Raw genomic sequence first — 27,434 nt, 5'->3', positions numbered from 1 at the left:
CTTAAGACCCACAGAACAAGATAAGCGGAACTCTCTGAGACCTTGGACTTCAGGCTCGGCGGACCCAGGGACAGAGCTTCTCTGCTTGCTCCCACCACCACAGGTGACAAAGGGATTCTAATCAGGAGCCCCACCCTACCCTGCCCTGTCTGCTTCCATCAACCACCCAGGGATCGAATTGTGCACAGGAGACCCACCCTACCCAGATAAATACCCCACTGGCAGACTTCCACTCTCGACACTACTTCCACTACCCAGCCGTCGCCACACTCCAGGACGCTTTCCCGACCCGCGCGGCAGCTCCGGCCGAGACCCACGCACGACTGAAGACCCACAGAACAAGATAAGCGGAACTCTCTGAGACCTTGGACTTCAGGCTCGGTGGACCCAGGGACAGAGCTTCTCTGCTTGCTCCCACCACCACAGGTGACAAAGGGATTCTAATCAGGAGCCCCAACCTACCCTGCCCTGTCTGCTTCCATCAACCACCCAGGGATCTGAGAATAATATGATACTATATTTAGAGAACCCTATAACCTCTACCAAGAAACTCATAGAAACAATAGACTTGTATAGTAAAGTTGCAGGTTATAAAATCAATACCCAAAAGTCCATGGCTAAAAGGCACATGAGAAAATGCTCTCCATCATTAATCATCAGGGAGATGCAGATCAAAACCACAATGAGATACCATCTCACACCACTGAGACTGGCCCACATCCAAAAGAACAAAAGTGCTGTCGTGGATGTGGCAAGAAAGGGACCCTCCTTCACTGCTGGTGGGAATGCTGACTGGTTCAAGCCCTTTTGGAAAACAGTATGGACGATTCTCAAAAAATTAGAAATTAAGCTCCCATTTGACCCAGCAATACCATTCCTGGGAATATATCCCAGACAGGCAAAAAAAAGTATAGTCAAAGTGACATCTGCACTTGTTTGTTCATTGCAGCACTCTTTACAATAGCCAGAATCTGGGAAAAACCTGAGTGCCCAAGAACAGATGACTGGTTAAAGAAACTTTGGTATATCTACACAATGGAGTACTATGTAGCTGTTAGAAAAGATGAAGTCATGAAATTTACATACAAGTGGTTCTACATGGAAAGTATCATGCTAAGCAAAATGAGTCAGAAAGAGAGGGATAGACATAGAAAGATTGCATTCATCTGGGGAACATAAAGTAACAAAATAGGAGACTAACACTCAAGAATAGCCGAGATAAGTACCAGGAGGTTTACTCCATGGCTTGGAGGCCAGCCACACATGCTAGGGGAAAAGGCAGCTCAGCTAGAGAAGAGAGGACCAAATAAAGGGTGTTGGGAGGATCCTCCCAGGATTGGAGAAGCATGTTGAAAGTAGACTATAGACCAAACAGAATTGACACTCAATGACTCTTTTGCAAATCACAGCACCCAAAAGGAGAGAGAGAACAAAAGGGAATGCCCTGCCACTGGGGTGGGGTGGGATGGGGAGGATGGGGGTGGGAGGGATATTAGGATCCATGGTGGTAGAAAATGGGCACTGGTGGAGGGATAGGTACTTGATCATTGTATAATTGAAACCCAAGCACAAAAATTTGTAAGTCTACAACTGTACCTCTTGGTGTTTCACTAGTAAAAATTTTTTTAAAATTTCATAAAACTCAAAATATCAAAAAAAAATTGCGTGTTCTTTCAGCTTCCTGGATATGTATGATTAGATCTTTCCTCGTTTTTACAAATGTCAGTATTTCTTGGAAAATGGTCTCTGTTCTCTTCTATTCTTCTTCACCTTCTGAAACGCCCCCAGTCTTGATAGGAACCTTTCTTATGAGGTTTGATAGTTATTACAAACTTTCATTTCTCCTAAATCTGATATTCTTTCCTTTCCATTTGATTCATAATTGTGATTTTTGTCTCCAATTTTTAATACTGTTCTTCTGCAATGTTCTGCTTTCCATGGTAGACGTTATCTCACTCAATGTGCCCTTCACATCCAGAAACTTTGAAGTTTTTTAATATAATCAACCCCTTTAATGAAGAATATTTTAGGATGTATGTGCTTAATGTGCTTCCCTGTGTTTAGTTGAGGTTATTTACCTTTGTAAAGGTCATTATGATGGCTCGTCTCCATTCTTTGCTACGTTCTCCAAATCTGAATCTCTTTTAAGCTTGCCCTTTGGTAATATGTCATTTTTTAAAGGAATTTCATCTTATTTTTATACCAGTTACCTGAAAAGGTTTGCTGCTTACACTTTCCTGCGGGTGATTCTGACAATTTAGTGTTGAAATTGTTTCCAAGGTCAAAATGGGGAACAAAAGGGAGATCAGAAGATCAAAAACTATAACTGATCTCAGTATTATTAGCTGGGTAACAGGAGGGGAATAGACCCAAATGAGAATTCCCTGTTCTGCCACCATGGCAACTTCTGCCCCTCCTAGTGCTAAAAGTCTGTGTTAACATCCTTCCCTTAGCCCCATCCCTATGCTCCTCTCTGAGAGGAGTGGGAGGAGTCTCAGCCCGTCCATCTGTCTATAGCCTAATATGCCCAGACTCAGCTTTGTTACACATTGGGTGTGTGTGTGTGTGTGTGTGTGTGTGTGTGTGTGTGTGTGTGTGTGTGTGTATACACGTTCATTGATGTGGTCTATCTCAGGATTTGGTTTCTTTACCAGGAGCAGTCCTCTGGCTCTCTCTGTATGGCCACTAGTTTTATGGTCATCTTGGCTCACCCTGAGTGTTGCCTGCAGTGCTGTGCCACCGCTTCTTCACCAGCTCATCTCCCCTCCTCCTTGGGCTCATTGATGTGTTCATCCATGTCCATCTATGTCCATGGCTGTGCAAGTACCTGGATCTCAGGCAAACCAGCTAGGAGAGGATGACGTTTTACGTGTGATACGTTCTTGATATCTGATTGTCCTTCTTCATAAAGGATTGCTGGCCTCTAATCTGCCATTTTTCTAGAAGTACTCTAGTCACTTTTATTTTTTTAAGTTGGACTGGCTACAGAGCTTCTGTCTATATATTTTAGTCATCGGCTTCTTGTATTTCACTTTATTTGTCACAATTCCTGTTTGGCTCTGCTTTTAATTCACAGTCCCAGACTTACTTTTCTCTATCATGGACTGTTTCATGATTCACTTTTACTGACTCTTTAAATAACAGGCTGAAATTGCATTAAGTAAAATGTTAAATCTATGCCAATAAACACTATTCATATATTTGTATTTATGTATATGTTTAGCATACAACTAAAAACCACATTTTAAAAGCCTGAAATTTGCGTATGGCAGACTGACTAAAGTATGGTCTTATTTTTTTCTAAAATAAAAATAGTAATGAAATCTATTTGTTCCCTACCTGTGAATAAACTGAATCTCCCTGTCAAAAATACAAATCAAATAAAAATCACCAAGTTGGAATAAATAATAAACAAATTCTCATTCTGTAGTACTTTAAATTTTCATGTTTTCAAAATTCTACAACCCTTTTTAATCAAATTATTGTAAGTTATTTAAGCATGAAACTCAGCTAATATCGCCACCTTGTGGTCTGCTTGTATTTGGCTAAAGCGAAAGATCTTGAAGTAAACCTTTATCAACAAGTTAATGCACTATATTGACTTTCAGGATTCATATATTCTAAATGTATCCACAGGGATATCTGATTTTCACAACTATATTAAAATTAATAAATTAATTCTAAGCACGTACTTGGGAGGTACGTAGTATAATGCACACAAACTGAATTTTATCATATCAATCTTTTCCTCTAATTCTCTTAAGCGTATTATCTTGTCATTTTCTTAAAATTGTCTTACAATTTTTCATAATCAGGTGTATTATAGTCTTACCAATAATAACACCTTAGACTCCTTAGAAGATAGGAACCATTTTCTAATTAAAATTCATTTTTGTGATTCAGTAATACATGGTTCAAAGAATAAGTAGTTCAAAGTTTAAGTCCAAGTTAAAGGGGTGCCATAAACACCTCTCCTGTCCTCTAATCACTTCATGACTCTTCTTTACAATTAGAAACCAGTTTTCATCCATTATCCCCACCCCTTTTTGGTTTCTGTCCAAAATATAATAAGCAGTTTAGGGCCCAATGTGAAACTGCTCTCTAGTACTGTCCAGTTCCCTCTTCCAGAGTCTCCCTTTCTTCACAGTCTTCATTCACCTATCCCCCACCAACCGTGTGCTGTCACTGGGATCAGTATAATAAAATCATGCACAGCTCAGCGGGGATCCATCATAATCCAAGACAGTTTTGTGGACAGTCTCCTAATTTCTCTGCCTCCCACTAATTTTGTTACTCTTCTCATTTATCTCAACAGTTCCAGAACACTTGTGAATGTTAAATGGTATGTTAAATAAAATAAGGAAAACTATTTGGGGGGGTGAGTTCTTACTCATGGTCTGAGTGGTGTGTAGGTGACCCATACATATAATAGTAATAAATCAAGCTATACTATTTTAGATAATATTTTACTCAATGGGCATGCCAAACACTCTTGGTCAAGCTGTTTATTCCAGGTCAATCATTTATTTGCCCACATATATTCGGACTCATATGATATCAGATATCATATGTGACTAGCCAAATGTTGCTAATAAAGAAGGACAGAATTAAGCCATCTGTCCTTTGGTTCTGAGAAATAGATGTTCCCACAATAGTATTACCAACTCTGATGTGCTATAAAATGTGCTCTCTCTCTGTCAAAGGAAGGTAGAGAAAACTATCATTTTTCAAATACAAATGAGCCCAAATTGATTTTGGTCCTTGAACTTCAACCAATTAGAATTCTGTTCACCTAGAATTACTGAATAGCAAAGGAAAGGGGAATATTCCTGAAATTCCTTTCTGGACATTGGTGATACTGTAAATAATCAGGTGCCCCATCAAGAAAAAAGCAAACTATGCTATGTATTAAAGAAAGATGATTTAGATGTCTATAACTAATCGGTTACTTTAATGAAAATTCTATCATGAACAAAATGAAAATACACATACGTACTTCAGACTTCAATATATTCTTCAGCTTGTTAACCTCCATATTAGTGTCTTGAACCTTCTGTTTTATGTCATTAAGTTCATTGTGAGTATCATTCAATTTTTTCGCCAGTGCCTGTGAGAAAAAATATTAAGATTTTAATGTCAAAACATAGTAAAGGATTCTGAGGGAGAAAAGTTTCTGAATAAGATTGCTTTAATGTTCAAATTAAAAATAATAATAATGAAAATGATGAAAAGGAGGAACCACTAGAAACAGTAGAAAGTGGAAAATAGTCTGAAAAGAACAGCATACTAGAGAACTCTGGGGTGAGCTCAAGAGGAACAATATATGAACCATCAGAGTCCTTGAAGACCTGGGAGGCAAAAGTGAAGAAACAACAACCAAAGAAATCATTAACAAAAACTTCCCAGAGCTGAAGATTCCAGGCATTGAGATCCAAGAGGCCAAAGGATCCCAGTGAAAATAGACCCAGTTAAATCTGAGCAAAAGATAATACCCAACCGAAAAATATCTGGACTGTGTATTTAACTATGGTGCTATGCCGCCCTCAGAGAAGGGTGTCTGTCCCTCCACCTGTCCCACTTTGCGGCGGCAACATGGTGGACTGCATCTTTTAGAGCCTAATGAACAGCCAGGTTTGAGACTGTATTGACGAGGCAGGTGGGGCTTTATGGGATGGCGGGTGGATTGGCCCTGCTCCCCGCCATGACAATGCTCCCCGTTGCCACCTTCAAACTCTTCCTCTGGCTTCTGACCGACCATGAACCTACAGGCACAGATACCAATCTCGGAACCCAGGGTCTTCTGGCAATAATCCCTCTAGGTTTATTACTAAAATATCAGAAATCCAAATTCGCCTGGCTGCTATTGTGGCCACACAACATCATATGCTCTTCATGCTCAGCAATAGAAAACATATTATCTAATGATGTCCTTGTGGCAGGTCTGAATGTTAGGGAAAATTCCAAATAACAATTGTTGGGTCTTTTGTCATAACATTGAATGTGATCACCAGAGAGAGAGAGAGAGAGAGAGAGAGAGAGAGAGTAAAGTGGAAATCTGCCACACAGGCAGGGGTGGGGGGGGGAGTATACTGGGGTTCTTGGTGGTGGAAAATGTGGTGAAGGGACGGGTGTTTGATCATTGCATGACCGACCGAGACTTGAACTGAAAGGCGTTGTCACTGTTCTCACAGTGATAAAGAAAGAAAGAAAGAAAGAAAGAAAGAAAGAAAGAAAGAAAGAAAGAAAGAAAGGAAATAGACCCAATTAGGAAAAATCCATTATACTCGAAATGACAAAAATCTAAAGACTTTTAGAGACAATATTAAAAGCTGAAAGATCAAAAAAGGAATTTACATACAAATGAATGCCCATAAGATGTACAGGAGATCTATCATATGAGACTCTACAAAAAATATGGAATGACAAGAGTACAAAAACTCAACGCGTTCAACACCTCAATAAGAATACTCTGACCAACTACACTGTCATCCAGATTTGAAGGAGCTATACAGAGCTTCAGGGACAGGTAACAGCTCAGGAATTCAAGTGTTTGAATCAGTTTTGCAAGAAGCATCTATACAGCTTCTGTAAAGGGCAGGAGATACTTCCCGAAACGTGGTGTTGAATATGGTCCTAACAGTGCATATTACTAGGTTAACAGAAGTTAAAAACATATAGCAATTAATCATAAGATGACTTTCACTGATTTATTTTCTAATATTCTATTTGCCATTTTTGAAGTCTTTTGGACCAGTTAATAAAAAATAAATTTGTTATATGCCGTTCCAGTGAGCAAAAAAAGAGCAAGATAAAGAAGCCTCATTTGTTACAGGGAAGATATGATTACCCCAATTAGTTTCAAGTACAAAATAAAATTTAAGACAATATGTTTTAGATACCAGAATTTAAAACTTAGTTATGCAAATGAGAATAGGCTACATACTATATTGTAATGAATGACTTGAATTTATTTATTTACATAGATTAAAATCATATAGCAATTGATCACAATAAATTGACTTTTGCCGACTTATCTTCTAATAATTCTATTGCCATTTAAGTTTTGGTGGGGCAAGTAATACGAAATAAATTTGTTATAAGCCTGCTAAGGGATCAGGCAGAGGGAAAGCAGGAACCCTGGAACACTAGTGATGGGATTAGGGTTACAACGTTGTATGTCTGAAGCAATTCTATTATGAATAGCTTTGTAAATCATGGTGTCTTCATTCAAAATAAATAAATACATTTTTTTTAAAAAAATGAGAACTGTGAATAAAGCTGAAATATATTTGCTTAGAGGGGAGTAATTGTAAAATCATATAAGTTATAGTATATGGTATTATATTTAACCTTATACCATTTATAATTATTAAATTATTTTTCTAAGAATAATCATACTCAATGCTAAAAGGGACCCCAAAATGTGGGGTAGTCCATACACTCATATTTAAAACAGAAAACAGTCAATCAAATAAATATAAAAAATACAGGTGTAAATAATGTATCTCCCATTCCCTTTTTAATAATATTTAATATTTCACATGAGAAATAGTGACCTATTCTACGAAGTAAAAGGAAAAATACAACTGAATTCTCAAGTCTGGGTTTTTCTATAAAGTGAATGGGGCTGCACCTTGGAAAGAAGAAGGGCACTGGCTGAGGGGGCGGGTGGAGTACCTGGTTCTCCTGTTTGGCCTTAGAGAACTGCTCCTGCAGGTTGTCGTTCTCGTGGGCCAGGATGTCCCGCTCCCTGGCAATCTGGCCCAGCTCATCATTGGTTTCTTCCAGCTGTCGGCGCATTCGGGAAATGTCTTGTTCACACATGATTAGAGCTTCAGTAGACTGCCTATTCCAAAAATCACAGAGTGTATTAGGAGAACTTTTATCATAACAAATAAATTCTCACAGATGGATCATTAACATGAAAATGTTTGGATACAATTTAAGTTTGTTGAAATACTATAAAGACAGTACACTGGAGTTTCTCTATGTTGTCAACATTTCACTATGAAAAAGGATGTAAATGTATTTAACAGAAAAAGTTTTACTAAGTTTTCCAAAACTTCTGGCACTTGAGTACAGGAAAGCTTTCATCCTGCCTAGGAGTTACGGCTAAATCTCCTTTGTAGATTCCTTTTCCTCTATACTCTATATACAAAAAATAATGTCTGGGGGCATAACCACAGCCACTGGCTTTCCTCATGTCACTTTCTCTCAAACTGATTCTATACTCATCTATAGCATCCACCTATAATTGTGTGATTCCTAAATAATTTCTTCAGTGCTGGCCTCTTCCTTATACTCTAGACAAATTTTTAACTGCTTGCACACATGTCCATAAGAAAGGCAGATACAGGGGCTGGAGAGACAGTACAGCAGGAAGGCTCTGGCCTCGCATGCTGCTGACCCAGGTTCCAACCCCAACATCCCATATGGTTCCCAGAGCACCTCCAGGAGTGATTCCTGAGTGCAGAGCCAGGAGGAATCCCTGAGCATTGCCAGATGTGGAAAAGAAAAGAAAAGAAGAGAAAGGAAAAGAAAAGAAAAGAAAAGAAAAGAAAAGAAAAGAAAAGAAAAGAAAAGAAAAGAAAAGAAAAAAAAAGAAACAGGGAGAAGAGGAGAGGAGAGAGGAGGGAAAGGAAGGGGAGGAGAGGGGAGGAGCAGGGAGAGGAGGGGAGGGGAAAGAAAGGGAAAGGAGGGGAGGGGAAAGGAGGGGAGGGGAAAGGAGGGGAGAAAAGGGGGAGGGGAGGGCATGTAGGAGAGGGAAGAAAAGAAAAGCTTGGATACAGAAGAATGTCATTTTCCCCATATACTTCTATGATGTGCTTGTGTATCCCCAGTCAGACAATGTCATTTTCCTAGTGTCTTTCCTCAAAGCACCTCACTGCTTCCTAGTCTACAAGTTCCAATCCCTCAGTTACCGCTTTTGCTTGATTAATGCAAACATCCTGTTCCTAAGGCAAACACCCCTGATGGTCTGATTGACAGGCCTCTCCACACCTGGTAAGCACCCCCTACTGCCCCTCTGGCATTGAACTCCCAGCACACTCAGACCTCGATCATTCAGGATGTCCTTGAACAATGGCATGTGCTTCTCTGCAGTTCTTTGCTTTTCTTCATATCTTCACTACCTTTTCCTTTACATAGTAAGCACTCTACTTTCTTTAAACATACTTGAGCTCCTTTCCAACTTTAGAGAATTATCACCTTTTATATAGCTACACCAAGTCCACTGTTTTTTACTGTGTTTGTACATATAATAAGGTCCTTTGCCTTCAATAAATGCTCAAATATTTGTTAAATAATTTACCTTGAAGCCTGTTCCATCTCAGCAATGATATTCTTCATGCCTGAAATGGTCTTTTCCTTGAAAAGTAATATGAATATTAAGTAAAAGTACCTTAAAATACTATTGCTACTAAAACAATGTGAACTGAAAAGTCCCCTTCCCTTCTTGCCTCCCAAAATTACATACTACGTTTTTTTCCCAAAAAAATTATATACTATGTTCTGAATTTCAAAACTAAAGTCCATGATTTTCCTCTGGAAAAAAACTCTCCTCTCTTGACCATGCATTTCTCTCTTCCTCTCCCCTCACACTTCACTACATATATTTATTTTAATAAAAATTTTTACTTCACTAAAAAATTAATTAACAAAATAAAACTAAGGTCCAATACATTTATATGAATACACTAAAGAAAGACAATGATTATTATGCTCACTAAAATCTATACTTCAGTGTACTAATATGAGATCAATGTATCAAATACCGAGCTAAAAGATATTTTGCGCAGTTACCCAGCAACACAAGAACCCCATAATCAACCTAATTTGGGAGGCGAAACCCATGATTTGGCATCACAATATTCTATTACTGACAATAGAACTGATGTCCTTCTTCATGTTATTAAACCCAAGAAGAGAATCAGAGAGCACAGAAGGTTAGGAGCATGTCTTGCATGAAGTCAACCCAGATTTGAGCCCCCACCAAATGTTGGCCTTTTGGGTCACACCTGCCAATGCTCAGGGGTTACTCCTGGCTCTATACTCAGGAATACTCCTGGCTGTGCTTGGAGGAACCATATGGGATGCCGGGCATCAAATCTGGGTCGGCCACATGCAAGGCAAAGGCCCTTCCCAATCTACTATTTCTCTGGTCTCCACAAAACTTTTGATCGTGTTATTTATCTTAGACATCAATAGCATTTTCAAAAAGCTGCTTCAGTGAATTTGTGGATAAAAACAAACCATAAATTTCAAACATAAATTAATAAGTAGATAAGCATTAGGCTTGGAGTAAATTTGAATTTTAAAAGACTATTGTATTATCCATTTTTAAAGGGTGGCAAGTGACTAGAATTAGTGTAGTCGGTTAATGCTAAAAGAGGTTAAGAATCTTATTGTCATCAAAACATTCCCACCCTCCTCCTTTTAAAATTATCATTAATTCTAAACTAATTATAGACTAACATTAGGTTTTAAGGGAAAAAGAGGAAAATTATTGTGGGGTCAGGGGTGTAGCTCAGTGGTAGAGCACATGTTTGCATGTATAAAATCCTGTGTTCAATTCCTAGTACCACCAAAAAAAAAAAAAAGAAATTCTTTCTCTAACTAGATTTCACTTTGCCTTTTGGATTTTCAATTCCTAGTAACCAGGTAACAAGACAAAAGAATCCACACCTCTATCACCCAATAGTTTTCTTTTTGTTTGGGGGTGGGGGGAGCTTTGTTTGGTTTGGGTTTGGGGGCCACACCTGGCGATGCTCAGGGCTTGTTCCTGGCTCTGCACTCAGGAATCACTCCTACGCTTTTTTTTTCTGTTTTTAAAGAGACATCTTTTGTGGGGCACACACATACATGTGCACATGTACTTTGCATGTGTGAGGCTCCTTTATCATGCTTTCTTCTCCAGAGTATTTTTTATCTAAGGTTTTCCTGTTCTGCTTTTTTGCATGGCAAGATTCCACATCTGGTGATTATGGTTATTGAGTATGCTTAAAATAACCAGCAGCAAAAGCTTTAAAAGTCTTTCAAGTAAAAATCAACTGAGGCAAAACTCAAACAGAAAATACTGCTCTAAAATGTAATATTTAGAATGCTTTTTATACTGCTGTTTTTGGGCCACACCTGACTGTGCTTAGGGCTTGCTCCTGGCTATGCATTCAGGGGTCACTCCCGGGGTTCTCCAGGGCCATAGGGGGTTCCAGGGACCAACCTGAATGAGGCAAGCACCCTAATCGCTGTGCTGTCACTCTGGACTCTCAAATTTAAATGTAATTTAACACATTTATAAATTCAGTACAAATAATTGAATCACAATGCTTCTCAAAGTAATTACTGACTTAAACATTGAATAGCATTTATAAAACGAAAAGGACTTTCCTCTATTCAAGTTAGATTTACCTTGAAAGGTAGATTTTCTAATAACATTTTAATGTATTCAGGGCAACGAAATTACTTGCCAGAACACCAAATAATATATTCTCTTGGTTTTTTTCTTAATCAACCATTAATGCCACCATATTACAAGTTGCTGAATGTACGCTGTCATTATCAGCTGTATTCCTTGTGCAACTTCATGAATATACTCAGAAAAAAGAAAAAACTAAAATCTAACACCCTAAGATTCTATAATAATTCTATAATTTTATTAGTTAAAAATTGTTAACTTGCTATTGAATTTTCTAACTTTAGTAGGGAGCAAGTAGCAGAAAATTTAAATTTAAACTATGGGGGCCACGGTGAATATTACAGAAGACAGAAAGTTTGCCTTGCACACAGCTGACTAGGATTCAATACCCATAAGGTTCGATGCTTACAGGGTCCCCCAAGCACTGTCAAGAGTAATTCCTGAGTGCAGAGTCAGGAGTAACCCCTGAGCATCACTGGACGTGACCCCCCCAAAAAATATATATTCCTTGTGAAGGAAAAGATGTTAGTACAGTTAGCAGAATGGAAGAAAAGTGAAATATTAGAAATAGTATCAAGAAATGAGGTTCAGAAAAGTAAAGAATTTTTTATTGTATGTAAAAGTTGTTAAATAAAATCATGTGTATTAAATCATTTAATGTATAAGTAGCAGTTTCACCAAAAAGCACAAAATTTCAAAACTACTGAGTTATAACTGTGATGTTAAATGAATAAGCCTTTTAACAATAAAAACAGAATTTACTGTCATTTTCTTCGCTTATCTCATTGTTCTGATTCCCCAATCTATTTATTTAAATTTTATCTGCAAATCTAAACATTAAAGATTCTATGAATATTTCAACTACATGTTTCAAAGACATGTTAATGAACCTCCTCAATAAGCTGTTCTATTTCCTGTGTTTTCTATTTCATGCATAGAAATAATTAATGTTCCCAAGTCAGAAAATGCATCTTGTAAACTGCCTTAAGAATCTATACTCATGAAAATTGCTTAATATTCTATTCTGAACTAGTGTTCTTGTTTTAATTCTATTTTTCCTTGGATATGGATTAATAAGTGCCAAAAATGGGCCAGGGAGTTAGTACAGTGGGTAGGTCACTTGCCTTGCAAGCTGCCGACCTGGGTTTGATCGCCAGCATCCCATAAGGCCCCCTGAGCCCACCAGGAGTGATTCCTGAATGCAGAGCCAGAAGTTACCCCTGAGCATTGTTGGGTGTGGCCCAAAAACAAAAACAAGTGCCAAGAATACTTTTAAAATAAGGATATAATTGTAAGATTTCCTTTACAGTTTAATGATCCTCTATCAGGTGGTCTGTAGTTGGCCTTCCACCCCATCCTGAAAAATAATTTCTCAGCATCACCCAGGGAAACAGACCTTCTTAAAAGAACAAGCAGAAAGCAACCTTCCAATTGCAACTGAGGCTACTCTCCAGCCCTACCCAAGGGTGGTGTTGCCCACTGTGGAAACATTAAAGTCTGTAAGAGTCTAAGTTCAGCACACAAAAGAAAATGATTGTTTTGCTTATCTATTCCATCTTATCTTTGTCTCCCATCCCAAACCCCACATGCACCTCTTTGCAATTTGTTCTCTGGCCATATTCGAAACTGTAAAAAGCTCTTTGTGCAATTTTCTCATGACATACACTAAGTTTTCTTTTAAGTTATTTTATCTGTTTGGATAACCCTTTCTCTCGCCAAAACCTTTTTCTAAATCTTCTGGCTAAGTCCTAGTCGTCTTTCATGCAACATCATTACCTGGAAGATTTCCAGACTTTTCTCTATTCCAACACCTTAGACTGAATCAGTTGTTTTGCCAAGCTCCAATCACACATGTATTGAGCATATTCTATTTTTATCTTTCTCCCAGTTATATAATATGCTATGTGGAGTCAGGCAACTCACCCTCCGTCTCTAACACAACACCTTTGCGTGCCAGCACGTATGTGCTAGATGGACAGATGGATGGATGGATGATGAGCAAATGAACTGTTTCCCATAGAAAAGGGAGAAGCAGGAAGATAGGTCAAAAGGCTAAAGCAAATGCTTTGCATGTGAGAAGCCCAGGTCAATTCCTAGGACCACACGTTCTTCCAAGCATTGCTGAGAGGAAATTCCTGAGCATTGTTCATTTCAGGAGTATCCCCGGAGTACTGCCTGGTGTTGCCCCGAAACAAAAAATGAAAAAAAAAAGTAGAAAGACCTTATTATAATGATGCTGTCTTGGCTGGAAATGTGTGGAAAATAGTTCAGGACTTACCTTCAGAATGAATTTGTGATCTAGAAAGGGGTATCAATTATTTCCCTGAGTTGAGCAACCTTTAGGTGTTGTGTTTAAACAACACAAAAATGTGGGTTGAAGATTATCATGAAGATTTATATCTGAAGCTGCATATGCTCTATTCTGGAAGGCTCAGAACAATGCAAAAAATGTTCTTCTAGCTTGGAGCATAATTACTAAGGTCATTTTAATGGTAAAATACTTGTAACCCAAGGAAAGGTATTAGTAAATACTTAGTAAATATTTCATAACAGTTACTTGAAATATAACTAAATTAAAATTTTTAATTTCTGCTCTCTAGAACAATAATCTTAAAATCCTATTATTATTGAGATTCAAGTTCGAACATTTGTTTTAAATCACAGTTCTCATAACATACTTTCATTGCCAAACTCTCTCCAAGGGATGCAATATTCTCAGATTTTTTATCCAAACATGCTTGTAGGCATTCCTTTTCTTTGGCCAAATCATTAAGTGTTGCACCAAGAATGCTGATTTCCTCTCGATGGGCAATACTTTGCCTCGTAAAATTATCTAAATATATAATCATAAAGACATTGTTTTTAATCAAAATAATTTTTCCGTTATAGCAGATTTAAATATTTTTAAAGGGCATTATTCTTTACTTAAAATAAGTACTATGCATCAAATTTTTGAAATGGCTTTTGTTATTAGAGAATAAAAGCTAAGGTGGATGATGACTCATATATGAACACAATTAATACATTGAATTAGAACTGCAAAGGAAAGTGCTAAGATAATACCACAAAATCTGAAAGCAGATATGCATATATGGAGAGAAAAGGATGGATGAAGTTGGTGGAAACCTAAAGTATCCGTGCTCTTTCCCTTAGAATCATTATTTACAAGTCAGTAACTAACAGATCTTACCGATACCCAGTTATCTTCACAGTCAAATGACTTCAAATCTGGTCTTTCTAAAGGTAATATTAAATTTTTTCTAGGAAAAAATGTCATCCTAGGACCTCTGATTCAACTTGTGAAAACATCAGCCAGCTGGTACAGTGCTGACAGCCTGGATGTTGGTGTAGATCAGTAGTTTTCAAACAACGGTTTCTCAGCCAGCAGCAGCATTTAGACATTTGTCAGAAATGCAAAATTCCTCAGTTCCCCACTGGACCCACTGAATTAGAAACTCTGGGAATATTTGCTTTCACGAGTGTTCCTCCCAGTTAAAGTCAGAGCAATGGCTTTACAAACATATGAAGAATCACCTGTAGAAACTGGTAAAAGATATCATCTCTGCCCATATTCTACTTCAAGAGTCCAGACTTGAGTGATTTTATTAACTTCCCAGGTGCTCCTGGCATGTACTGAAGTATGAGAAGCTCTGGCCTGGTGCTCTCCAGGGAGAGCTGTTGGACCACATCTCACAGACGTCCTTGTCAAGGGGCATCTGCTGCGGCAGCCAGGGAGATGCCAACAGGTGAACTATGAAATCTGAGAGTGAATCCTGCTGTTTTCCATGCAGTACTTTCTTTAAGGTAAATCTCACTTTGGGATATTCTGATATCTAAATTTATTCTCACTAACAACTGTCACTGTCACTGTCCTCCCGTTGTTCATCGATTTGCTAGAGCGGGCCCAGTAACATTGTGACACTTGTTACTGTTTTTGGCATATCGAATACGTCACAGGGAGCTTGCCAGGCTTTGCCATGCGGGTGAGATACTCTCGGTAGCTTGCCTGGCTCTCTGAGAGGGGTGGAGGAATCAAACTCGGGTCAGCCGTGTTGGCCGCATGTAAGGCAAACGCTCTACCCACTGTGCTATGGTTCACTAACAACAACAACAAAAAAGAATTAAAAACTCAAACCATTCTAGTATCTCTTTGCTTTAACAAAGCCTCACCCTCACATTCCACCCAAGCTACGTCCTCATTTTCCTTTCAGCCAGTAAATTTCTCATGAGAATTCTCCTGTCCCTACTTCCTTACTTCCCAATTCTTTGGTCCAGAGCCAACACTTGTTCAAGCTTTATTACCTTCATGTATGTACCAAATCCAATCAATATTTTCATCTCCATATTATTTCACGTAATCTAACTGTTGTCAGGAGGTCCTCAGAAGCTCAGATGTGCTGGAGTGCACAGCGCAGAGGCCTGGTCAGGCATTGGCACAGCACCGTCCTGGAGGGCGGTGACAGAGCAGCCTGGCAGGACTCAATCTCAGCACCACCACTACCACAGGCAAGCACTGGCACCCTAGCCCCCAAAGCCAGACCAAGCATAGTTGGGAGTGAATACACACACACACACACACACACACACACACACACAACCTAGGCCCTCTGGATATTGCTTGATGGACCCCAATCCTTCCCCCCCAATATCTGAAAATTGATAATACCCTCCTTTTAAAAGCATTTCACTCTTGCTACCCAAACAGCAGTCACTGTGCGTTTTCCTTCTCTTCTTCATATCTTGCTGGGTCCAAAAAGCACTTTTTTACTCTCTACTTCCCCTAGGTGACTTCATGTCCTTAGAGTATCATTCATATACTGAAGCGTCCCCAATTCATATCTTTAACTTAGATTTCTTTTGAGATACAAACATTTTCACTTGGACTTTAAATTTCTAAAACTGGTTCTTTGGTATTTCTTGAGATATTTACATTTTCACTTACTTGAAAGTTCTAAAATTGGTTCTTCAGTATTTCCTTTTTTACATTTCTCTTTTGACATTTCCTACCTCAATAAAAATAAACTCTAGGTCAGGAATATGCTTATGGTAAAGCATTTGCTTTGCACGTTTGAGGCCCTGGGTTCAATTGCCAGCACCACAATATAATTAAATTAAATAACTATGTAATTGTTCATGACAGACATTTTAAAACCATATTATAGATCACAAAAATCACAAATCATCCTGTTAATCGTCGATTGCCTGGAGCAGGCCCCAGTAACGTCTCCTTCATCCTAGCCCTGAGATTATATTCAAGGCTCTTTAGGAGAATGAGATCCATCATTGTTACTGGTATTTGGCATATTGGGTACGCCATGGGGAGTTTGCCAGACTCTGCCATATTATAGATAAGGTAAAAAAAATTATTCTAGGAACAATGAAGCTTAACACACTGAGTGAAGTGAGAAGCTAACATTCAAATCCTGGCACCACCAGGAGCAACCCCTCAGCACAGCTACATGTGGTAGAAAAACAAACAAGAAAGCAAACAAACAAAACCCTTCAATTTTAAAGAGGAAGTGAGACCAACGGACTGTGGTGGAGGAATACTGGAACTCTGTTGGTGGTTATGGTGTGGTATTTTGAAGAGGCATCATTTTGTACCCTAAAACATACATAATTGAGTTCCATTACCAAGAAAGTCAAATCTATTAAAAATAAAATATTAACTTATATTATTTGCCCTGAAAAAATTACAAAATATTTAACTTTGAATTTACATTAAAGAAACGTCCCACTGAAAGACTATTTCTTTCATTTTAAAATTGTCTGTGACTTTATTAAAAATAGTCCTTCCCAGGAATAGTACATTGAATAAGGTACTTGCCTTACATTATTGCCTTGCAGATAGCTGACCCAGATTTAACCCCTGCAATAGCATGAGTGTGGCCCCAAAACAACAAAAAAATTCTTAAAAAAAGTTCTACTCTATAATTTTAGTGATAAAATTATTTTATGAAAATTTTAATGAATTATAAAAATTACAATATTTTTATAAAAATCACAGTTAATAGAAAATTTTATAAAATGTATCTATAATATATACACTTCCACCAAGTGTAATACATATGTATTGTATTTCATTACAACAGTTATAAGCAAGTCACAAAATAATATTTAGTTATTTGGGGGTGAGATGGGGCCACACTCAGTAATGTTTTGGGTTTACTCCTAGCTCTGTGTTCAAGGTTCATTACTGGTGGTGCTGGGGTCCATATGAGGTGCTATAGATTGTACTGGGGTTGGTTATAGTCCAGGCAAGTGCTACCTATCTGACCGTATAATATCTTTAAAGTTGTTATCCAAAGTAGGAATGAGATAATAAGATGTCATAAAAAAGATGTCCTGGGAGCTGGATTTTATAGTCTCTGAGTCTTGGCCGTTGATGGGATTACACGGCGCCAGGGGGCCAGGTGGTGGGTGTGACTCCCGCCTACTGGAATTTGGAGGATCTGGGTGGAGAATGCTCGACTACAATCCGAGTAGGCTTGGAGATCTCGGCCCCGGAACCCACGTGGATTTGTTCCTCTGCCAGTACCTTCATGTGTGCAAAGAGTGGTCTCAGCATGGTGGTGGCTGGTCCTGGAGGTCTTCAGCTGCCGGAGCCCTGGTTGGGGTGGGGAGGAAAGCTCAACCCACTCCCCTCCAAGTTGAACAAACTTGCAGGCTATCGAATGTAGCCTGCCCACAGGGCAGAGTCTGGCAAACTCCCCTTGGCGTACCCAATATGCCAAATACCAGTAACAATGATGGGTCTCATTCTCCTAAAGAGCCTTGAATATAATCTCAGGGCTAGGATGAAAGAGACATTACTGGGGCCTGCTCGAGGCAATCGACGAATAACAGGATGATGAAATGAAAAATGAAATGAAAAAGTTGTTATCATAAATCTGCTCGAGCGGGCCCAGTAATGTCTCCATTGGAGCTTTGTTGTTACTGTGTTTGGCATATCGAATACGTCACGGGGAGCTTGCCAGGCTCTGCCTTGCGGGCGAGATACTCTCGGTAGCTTGTTGGGCTCTCTGAGAGGGGCGGAGGAATCGAACTCGGGTCGGCCATGTTGGCCGCGTGTAAGGCAAACGCCCTACTGCTTGTGCTATCGCATCTAGAGTTGCTGCTTTACTTATTGTTATTTCCTCATTGCAAAGTATGAAGCCAATAAATTATGACCCTAAAAGAAAAAAAACTTTTACAATAAAAAATTTTATCAATTTTGATTCACAAAATAAAGGTCATTTTCCAAGTAAAGTTTGTAATAACGAAAGATGAAAAATATTTTTCTACCAGAATTTTAAAAATGTATCACAAAAAGAAACTTACCAACTTTTTCATCCAAACACATAATTTTCTCCTGAGTAAGTTGTAGTTCATATTTTTTCTTGGCCAGGTGTCGTTGAGTATCGGAAAGATCTTTTTCTGTGTTTTCATATAAAATTCTGCAAACATTGCAATAATAAAACCAATTCTGAAATGGCTGCGTTTTTAAACTTTTTATTGTACTTAATAACCATGTACTTTATTTTATTTTTGGGGGGGTCACACCTGGTAGTACTCGAGGGTTACTCTACTCTTGGTTTGGTACTCAAGAACTACTCCTGACATGGGTGTAGTTCTTGAGTTCAGGGGACCAAACACGTGCAGGGTAAATGCCCTCCCCACTGTACTATTCCTCCAGTCCCCAAAACTGTGTACTTTTTATTGAATAAATCTGACATGTAACATGTAACATTTATAATGTAATGCGTACAGAGCGCTACTTCGATGCATCATAAATTTCCAATATAAATTTATTTATAACATTAAATATAGTGTGGTAATGTTTCAATTCATTATACTGTGCAATAGATCTCTAAGGAATTACTCGTTTACAAGTTTCCATCTTTAAACACAATAATCTAATTCCCCTCAACTCATCACTCCCTGGTAACCTCCATTTTCTTTTTTTCCCCAGAGGTATAGTAGTTATACATTCCATATATTAAGTGATTTGATATAGTATTTGTCTTTTTTTTTCTTCACTTAACATAATATGCTCAAGTTTCAGCCATTTCAAAATGGAATAATGTTCTTTAGAATGGATGAAACATACTCCAGTTATTTTCACTACATCTTCTATGTTCATTCATCTTTTGATGAACAATTGGGGTGTTTTCATATGTTGATTATTGTGAACGAACACAGAGGTGCATAAAAATCCTGTTTGCATGTTTTAAAGATCAGTCCATAAGTAGCACTGTAGCACTGTCCTCCTATTGTTCATCAATTTGCTGGATCGGGCCCAGTAACATCTCCATTGTGAGACTTGTTGTGACTGTGTTTGGCATATTGAATATGTCACAGGTAGCTTGCCAGGCTTTGCTGTGCGAGTGAAATACTCTCGGTAGCTTGCCGGGCTCTCCGAGAGAGGGTGGAGGAATCGAACCCGGCTCAGCCGGGCTGGCAGCTTGCAAGACAAACGCCTTACCGCTGTGCTATTGCTTCTCCAGTCCATAAGTATAACTGCTAAATTCTATAGTACATCTATTTTTAACATTTTTAATACTTTTCATATTATTTTCCATAGTGATTTGACCACTTCACATTTCCATCAAAAATGTCTTAAGAGTTCTCTTTCCTTCACACCCTCACAGCACCTGTTGTCTCTACCAGCCAGTCTATCAGATCTAAGTACTCTCACTGTGATGTTAATTTCCCCGTGGGTTAGCAATGCTGAGAATCTTTTCAGGTATCTGTTAACCGTTCAGATATTCTCTTCAGAAAATGTCTTTTTTATTACTTATTCATTCATCCATTTTTGGTACTTGGGACCAAACCCAGGGCTTCATACGTGTGAAGCAGGTGATCTGCCACTGAGTGACATGCCCAGTCCCACTGCCACTCCATGGCAGGGAGCAGAGAGGTAGATGAAAGCCTGAGCTCAGCTGCACAGAGAGGAGGCCTGAGCTGAGTTCAGTCCAGCATCACATGTGCCCCAAGCATGACCACATGGGCCCCAGCCCCGAAACGGCATGCCAGGGCCTTGGGAATTGGCACTTGCCTCTCCAGCAAGAGGCTGGAGTCTGCTTCCTGGCCTTCCCTCCTGTGGCTCTGTGGGAGCCCTCAAGGGCTCAGGCTCACCCCGACCAAGTGTGTCTACTTCAAGGCACTGACACAGTAGTAGGAAGAGAAGGAGGGGGGGAAAAACCTTAAATATAAAATATTGGTAATTTAAATACACTTTCTATGTATCTTAAATGGATATTTGTGGGGCTTTATTGTTATTCAGTTGACTAAGTAATTTATTTATGTTGGTTATCAACCTCTTATTGACTTTTAGCTTACAGAATTTTTCTCCCACTCTTGTCATTTCATTAATAGTATGTATGCATGGAATCTTCTAGTTTGGTATGATTCGATTTGTAGAAAGTTCCTTTGGTGTTTTTGGTTCATATTTTTAAAAAAATCACTGCAAAGACCTCTACTGATGAGCTTTCCCCTATGTTTTCTTATAGGAGCTTTATGTCTTCAAGTACTACGTTCATGCCTTAGTAACAATTCAAGTTAATTTTTGTGAGTGGTATGAAAAAAAATGACCCAATTTAATTGTTCTGCATGTACGTCTCATTTTTCCCAGCACTGTTTGTTGAAGACTATACTTTACCCAGTGGGCATTATTGGCTCACTTTCCAAATATTACTTTGACCATATAAATTTGCTATGAATTCTGGGCTTTCTATTCTATTGCGTTGGTCAACGTTAACTATTTTTGTGTCAGCACCTTATTGGGGTTTTGTTTTGTTTTGGGGTGACAATTGACTGTGCTCTGGGCTTACTTCTAGCTGTGCTCAGCGGTCACTAGCAGCAGGCTCAGGGGTCATGTGGGATGCTGGGTTCCAACCAGGTTGGCCAGGTGCAAGGCAACCAATCTACCTGCTAGAGTATATTGTTTTTATTCCTAGGATTTGATAGTATAGTTCAAATTTAAAAGTTAATTCCGTTTCTTTCTTTAATTTTGTTCTATTTGAGTCTTCTTGTAGATCCACCAAAAGTTTTGGATTGTTTCCTCTATGTGTGTGAATAACACCTTTCATATTTTGATTGGGATCGTATTTAATGTGTAAATATATTTACATAATATATCCACTGAAGCAATATTAAGTCTTCCACCCATGAACACAAAACGTCTTTCCATTTGTTTTCATCTCCTTAAATTTCCTTACTATCAAAGTCTTGTAGCTTTTTTGCTTGCTGGTTTGATTTGGGGACCCTGATGATCAGGAGTGACTCTTGGCTCTGTGCTCAGGGGCTGTTCTGCCATGCTCAGGGGCCATGCTGCCTCACAGGTGAAGGTGGGTCCCCAGCATCACAGCATGTGTTCGGTATGGTGATCTGCCTCCCCAGCCATATTTAAACGTATTTTGTTTTTGGCTTTTGGGGAGATATGCCTAGTAGTGCTCCTGACAGTACTCAGTGGACTGCATGTAGTACTAGAGATCGAGCCAGAGTTGGCCATCTACAAGGCAAGGTTCTTTAACTCCTGTGCTATTTTTTCCAGCAAGATTTGTTTGTTTCTTTAATTTAAAAAATTGCAGTTTAGGGAATGATGCTACAACCGTGTTAATGGTAATGGTTACAATAGTGTTATTATTTATATTTAATGTACAAAGTTACTGTACCTTTACCACCACTGAAGTGTCCAAAAACATCTATCACCATCCTTATGTTACTTTTGTTCCACCTCTTCTGCACCTCATCCACTTTCCCCATTGTAATTTTTGGGGGGTTCAATCCTTGGCAACTCATTTGTTCCCCCAAGCACCACCAGGAGTAATTCCTGAGTGCAGTGTCAGAAGGAACCCCTGAGCATCTCTGGGTGTGCCCCCAAAAGCCTAAATAAATGAGTAACTTGCACTGCTTTCAATTTGTACTAAGCCTATAGATCAAATTGGGAAGAACATCTTGACAAATACTCAGCTTTTCCAAGGGGATATATCCCGATTTATTTAATCCTTTGATTTTATTCACTAGAGTTTTTTTTACTTTTCTTTATATAAATCTTACACGATTTTACATTTATACTTAAATGTTTTATTTGGGGGGCTTCTCAGTGCTGTAATGTCATTAATTTAATATTTTGTTGCTTCATTGCTGATATATTGCAAAGCAATTGGCTTTGTGTATTAACATTGATGTAACTGCTTGTTATTTTCAGTGTTCTTTTGATTCTTTTGGTTTTTTTTTTCATGCCACCTAGAATATACTTAAATGATGAAATATCTTAGCCTCAAATACATAAATTCAAACTGAATTAGACTTGAAATCACCGGACACAGAGTCCCAAACTAATTTATTAATAGAACGTTCTAGAAATTATTCAACTCTATATGAGATTCTAATTTTTTAGCTCAGAAAAATTTAATGCACAGATACAAGCAAACAGATCATTAAAAAAAGAAGGCTAGTGTTGGGAGGATCCTCCCAGGATGGGAGAAGCATGCTGAAAGTAGACTATAGACCAAACATGATTGCTACTCAAAGCCTCTTTTGCAAACCACCACACCCAAACGGAGAGAGAACAAAAGGAAATGTTCTGCCACAGAGGCAAGGTGGGATGGAGGGGATGGGGGGTGGGAGGGATACTGGGACCCGTGGTGGTGGAGGATGGGCACTGGTGGAGGGATGGGTACTTGATCATTGTATAATTGAAATCCAAGCACAAAAATTTTTAAGTCTACAACTGTACCTCATGGTGTTTCACTAATAAAAATTTTTTTAAAAGTGCTAGAATCAGAAAGATAGCTCCAAGGGCTGAAGCACAAGTTTTGCTTGGGGGGGGGGGGAGGAGGATGTAACCCCTTCATTCACTGCATAGGATCGCTAAGCACCACTGGAAGCAACCCCTGAGCACTAAGCCAGAGGTCCAAACCCAGCACCAACAAAAATGCTGCTAGGTTACAAAGGCATTCCAGCTTTTCCATAAGTGTTGGTTTATCTGAAGTAGAATTTCAAAGACATTCTGATACTAAAATATACCTATCTGTTTCTGTGTTTTGGACACATCCAGCTGTGCTCAGGATTCACCCCTAGTTTTTATGCTCAGTGATAACTCCTGGCAATGATTGAGGGGCCCTGTGGGCTGCAGGAAACAAATGCAGATTGGGCTCATACAAGGCAACAGGCTAACCCACCATACCATTTCTCTAGCCCCTAAAATAAATCACGTAAACAGTAAATTTTTTTCTTGTTTTTCAGGGAAGCTTTCCCGCAAACAACAACACCCTATGGAGCACCAAGGGGTAAAAAGGAGGAAGTGGATAACTGCTCCCCTGAGAGCAGCAGGGCCTGGAGGAGTATAGCAGAGACCGCAGTTCTCATCCTAGGCCCTCATTTGAGAATTGAGTCCAGATGACCCATGAACAACCAGGGATTTGGGGGTCCTCAAAAAAAACTAAAATAATCATGAGCTTTGTATTAATATCAAAATGTATTTTTAAAAAACTATGGGAGAAAACAGATCATCAAGAAATAGGCAAAACTCTTCACAAAGATACAAAACAATTCAGTATAAAAAGTTTTTCTATTGGACCAACCGAGCAAGAGATAACAAAAAAGAGTTAACTTTGATCTATACCCTGTACTGTAGCACTGTAGCATTGTCCTCCCGTTGTTCATCGATTTTCTCAAGCGGGCACCAGTAACGTCTCCATTGTGAGACTTGTTGTTACTTTTTTTGGCATATCCAATATGCACAGGTAGCTTGCCAGGCTTTGCCGTGCAGGTGGAATACTCTTAGTAGCTTGCCAGGCTCTCCGAGAAGAGTGGAGGAATTGAACCCAGGTCAGCCAAGTGCAAGGCAAACGTCCTACCCGCTATGCTATCGCTCTGGCCCATACCCTGTAATATATATAAAAATTAACTTGAAATGCAGTATAAATTATTTATGTGAATCTAAGAACCAAAAGTACAAAAAAATAACTGTCACTGTCACTGTCCTCCTGTTGTTCATCAATTTGCATGGGAGAAAAATCTCAGTGATTGCAGATTTAACAATGATTTAAGATAAACAAAAACTAGATATATTTAAAAATTAATAAATTGTACTTAATCAAAATTCAATGTGTTCTTTAAAAGACAGTTAAGAAAATAAAAAGTAAGCCATAAGCTGGAAAATATATTTGATCACTTGATCACTTGATCACTTGACTTCCCGTTAATCGTTGATTTGCTCGAGCGGGCGCCAGTAACGTCTCCATTTGTCCCTGTCGCATGCTAGTGTAGCCCAATAATATATTTGAAAGAGGACTATATCTAGATTACAGCAAGGATTTTTATGCCTTAGTGATATAAATACTTCAATAAAAGCTGCAGAAGACATATGTATGGCATATAAGCACATAAGCAAATATTCAAGACCATTAGTCATTTAGGATGGCAAGTTAAAACCATAATATATACCTATTAGAAAGTGGCTATGATTTTAAAGGATTCTTCAGGAACTGGTCTGATGGCTCAAAGGACTGGAGAAGACTTTGATTCAGGAGCGTGGTGTTCAATTCTGGCACCACAAGGTCCCCTGAGCTCTCTGCCGGGAGTGATCTCAAGAGAGAAAATGACACTGCACCCTAAATGTTGCTGAAGATTTGCGACCACTAAAATACTCAGCAGTGTTACTGCTCAGAATATCAATGGAAGCAGTAACAGCACTCTGAAAAACAGTCTACTGGTTTCTTTGACAATTAAACACCATTTTATGACTTTTGGGACTGGAGTGATAGCACAACAGGTAGAGCGCTTGCCTTGCATGTGGCCAACCCGGGTTCAATTCCCCGCACCTACCCCGTATGCTCCCCTAGAGCCCACCAGGAGTGGTCCAAAAGTAAACCCTGAGCACTGCAAGGTGTGGCCCAAACCACACACACACAAAATAAAATAAACCACCACAATTTAGGTATTTATCCATGAGAAATAAAAACATCATTCATACAAAGATTATATAAAATTATATTAAAATATTTTAATATAATTTTTTCAGACATAAAAAATCGTCTGAAAAAAGGTAAAGTGATAGACATGATACCCTTTCAGTAACAGTACTGCAAACCACAGTGTCTAAAAGGAAAAAAGGAGAGAAAAGAAAATGTTTGCCATAAAGGCAGACGGTAAAGGAGGTGGGGGACACTGGTGGCAGGAAACGTACACTGCTAAAAGAATGGGTATTAGAACATGACATGAAACTCAGTCATGAGCAACTCTGTAATTGAGTATCTCATGGCGATTCTTTTTTTAAAAAGTGAAAAAAATACAACAGCTTTATTTGCTGTGTTCCAAAAATGAAACAATAAAAATTATTGTGTAGTTCATGCATGAAATAGAAAACTACTAAGAAAAAAACATGAAGGGAAGCATAAAATATTGATTACATCCTTCAATGTCAAAACAATCATGTTGAATAAATTGTCCAACAAAAAATCTCTCTCTATATATATTATTTCATTAATAGAACTTTTTAGAAAAAAATTTTCAAAGCCCTCCTTAAGAGAGAGCAAATCAATAGCTCCCTGGAAAAGATGTGGCAGTTCCAAAGCAATGTCACAAGCACCCTGAGGCAGGACTACCCTCTCGACTGTGTTGAAGTTATTGCAGGACTTACCAAACTTGTCAAACTTGTCATTTCAAATAAATCTAATTTACTAAATGCCTTGTCAACTACGCTGTAATAGCACTATAGCACTGTCCTCCCGTTGTTCAACAATTTGCTTGAGCAGGCCCAGTAACATCTCCATTGTGGGACTTGTTGTTACTGTGTCTGGCATCTCAAATACATCACGGGTAGCTTACCAGGCTTTGCCATGAGGGTGAGATACTCTCAGTAGCTTGCCGGGCTCTCTGAGACAGGCGGAGGAATCGAACACCAGTCAGCCAGGCCGGCTGCACATGCAAGGCAAATGCCCCACCACTGTGCTATCACAGGACACTTATACCTTTAGGGCTCAAAGCCAATTTAGAATTTGGCACACCAAAAAATTTCAACAGCCTGAAGTAGGCAGACAGGTGGGGGGTGGAGGAGATGGATGAGTGGTAGCTAGCAATGAATTCCTGGAAGTATTAAATCAAGATGTGATTTAAAGAAGTTACTCTGCTACTAGCACTAAAGTAGTCAGAAATGCATTAAGGCATGACCCACTTTATATACACAGTAACTAAAGTTGGGTAAGACTCCAAGTGATGCCAGCACTGGTCCTGGAGAAGTTTGAACTACCACAAAAGAGGAGAAATCTCAGCAGAAAAAAAAATGTGATGAAGACATGAAAGAGCAGCAGCACTTCAAAGGTCTTCTTTGCTAATACCATGAATATACTAAAGTCTACAGAAAACTCCAGTAAAGAAAATATGAAGAGAGAAGATAGACTTTTAAGAGAGAAGATAGACCTCAGAGAGGAGAGAAAGCCCTGAGTGATTTTGGGATTACATGCCTATTCTTTATATGGGATGATATGCCTAGTCTTCATATTTACTGGAGTTTTCTGTGTTAACTTTAGTATATTCATGGTATTAGCAAAGAAGACCTTTGAAGTGCTGCTGGTCTTTCATGTCTTCATTACGCTGTAATAAAATGGTTAAACCAAATGCTCACACAACAAAAAAGCAAAATTATACATCTGTTATAACTATTGTCATGAACAACTAGACACTTTCAAAGAACTTTAAATAACATTGGAAAATGCTTGTTACATATGGTTAACTGAACTAGACCAAATATATAACTTGATATAAGATGATGTTAATTACCTAGAAAGTTAATATATACGCAAATATATTTCTGTTTAGGAATATTTATACATTAGCAGTTTTTCCCTAAGTTAAAGAATCATATATTTATATTTTATTTACATTTTTCTCTATTTTCCAAGGTCTTCTTTGTTATTGTTGTATTTCACTATTACTTTATATGATTTTGAAATACACTGTTAAATAGGAAATTAAAATTAAATGAAGGAAAAGAATTCGACTGATTATCTGTCCTGACAAGTGACTCAAATGT

The 27,434-nt window shown here is 38.6% G+C and overlaps 1 protein-coding gene across 11 annotated transcripts in view; it reads right to left on the bottom strand.

Annotated features, from left to right (window-relative positions):
- TSGA10 (testis specific 10) overlaps positions 1–27,434 on the bottom strand; it is a 129,119-nt gene that overhangs the window by 56,835 nt on the left and 44,850 nt on the right. For 10 of the 11 annotated variants that reach the window (XR_008792828.1, XR_008792829.1, XM_056116741.1 and 7 more), the window contains 5 exons: positions 18,734–18,849; positions 14,092–14,246; positions 9,311–9,366; positions 7,678–7,846; positions 4,997–5,107 (listed from right to left, as the gene is read on the bottom strand). Coding sequence is in view for 9 of the 11 variants with exons in the window: in XM_056116741.1 (XP_055972716.1) it covers positions 4,997–5,107; positions 7,678–7,846; positions 9,311–9,366; positions 14,092–14,246; positions 18,734–18,849 (607 nt within the window). In the remaining 2 variants the exon portion in view is untranslated. The remainder of the gene's footprint in view (positions 1–4,996; positions 5,108–7,677; positions 7,847–9,310; positions 9,367–14,091; positions 14,247–18,733; positions 18,850–27,434) is intronic. The other variant, XM_056116738.1, reaches the window with a different exon arrangement.

Source organism: Sorex fumeus, unplaced genomic scaffold, assembly GCF_029834395.1.
Source record: "Sorex fumeus unplaced genomic scaffold, SorFum_2.1 ptg000033l, whole genome shotgun sequence".
In the NCBI taxonomy this organism is placed as follows: Eukaryota; Metazoa; Chordata; class Mammalia; order Eulipotyphla; family Soricidae; genus Sorex; species Sorex fumeus.
Note: the sequence above shows the minus strand (reverse complement) of the source record. Positions and strands in the feature narration are given on the sequence as shown.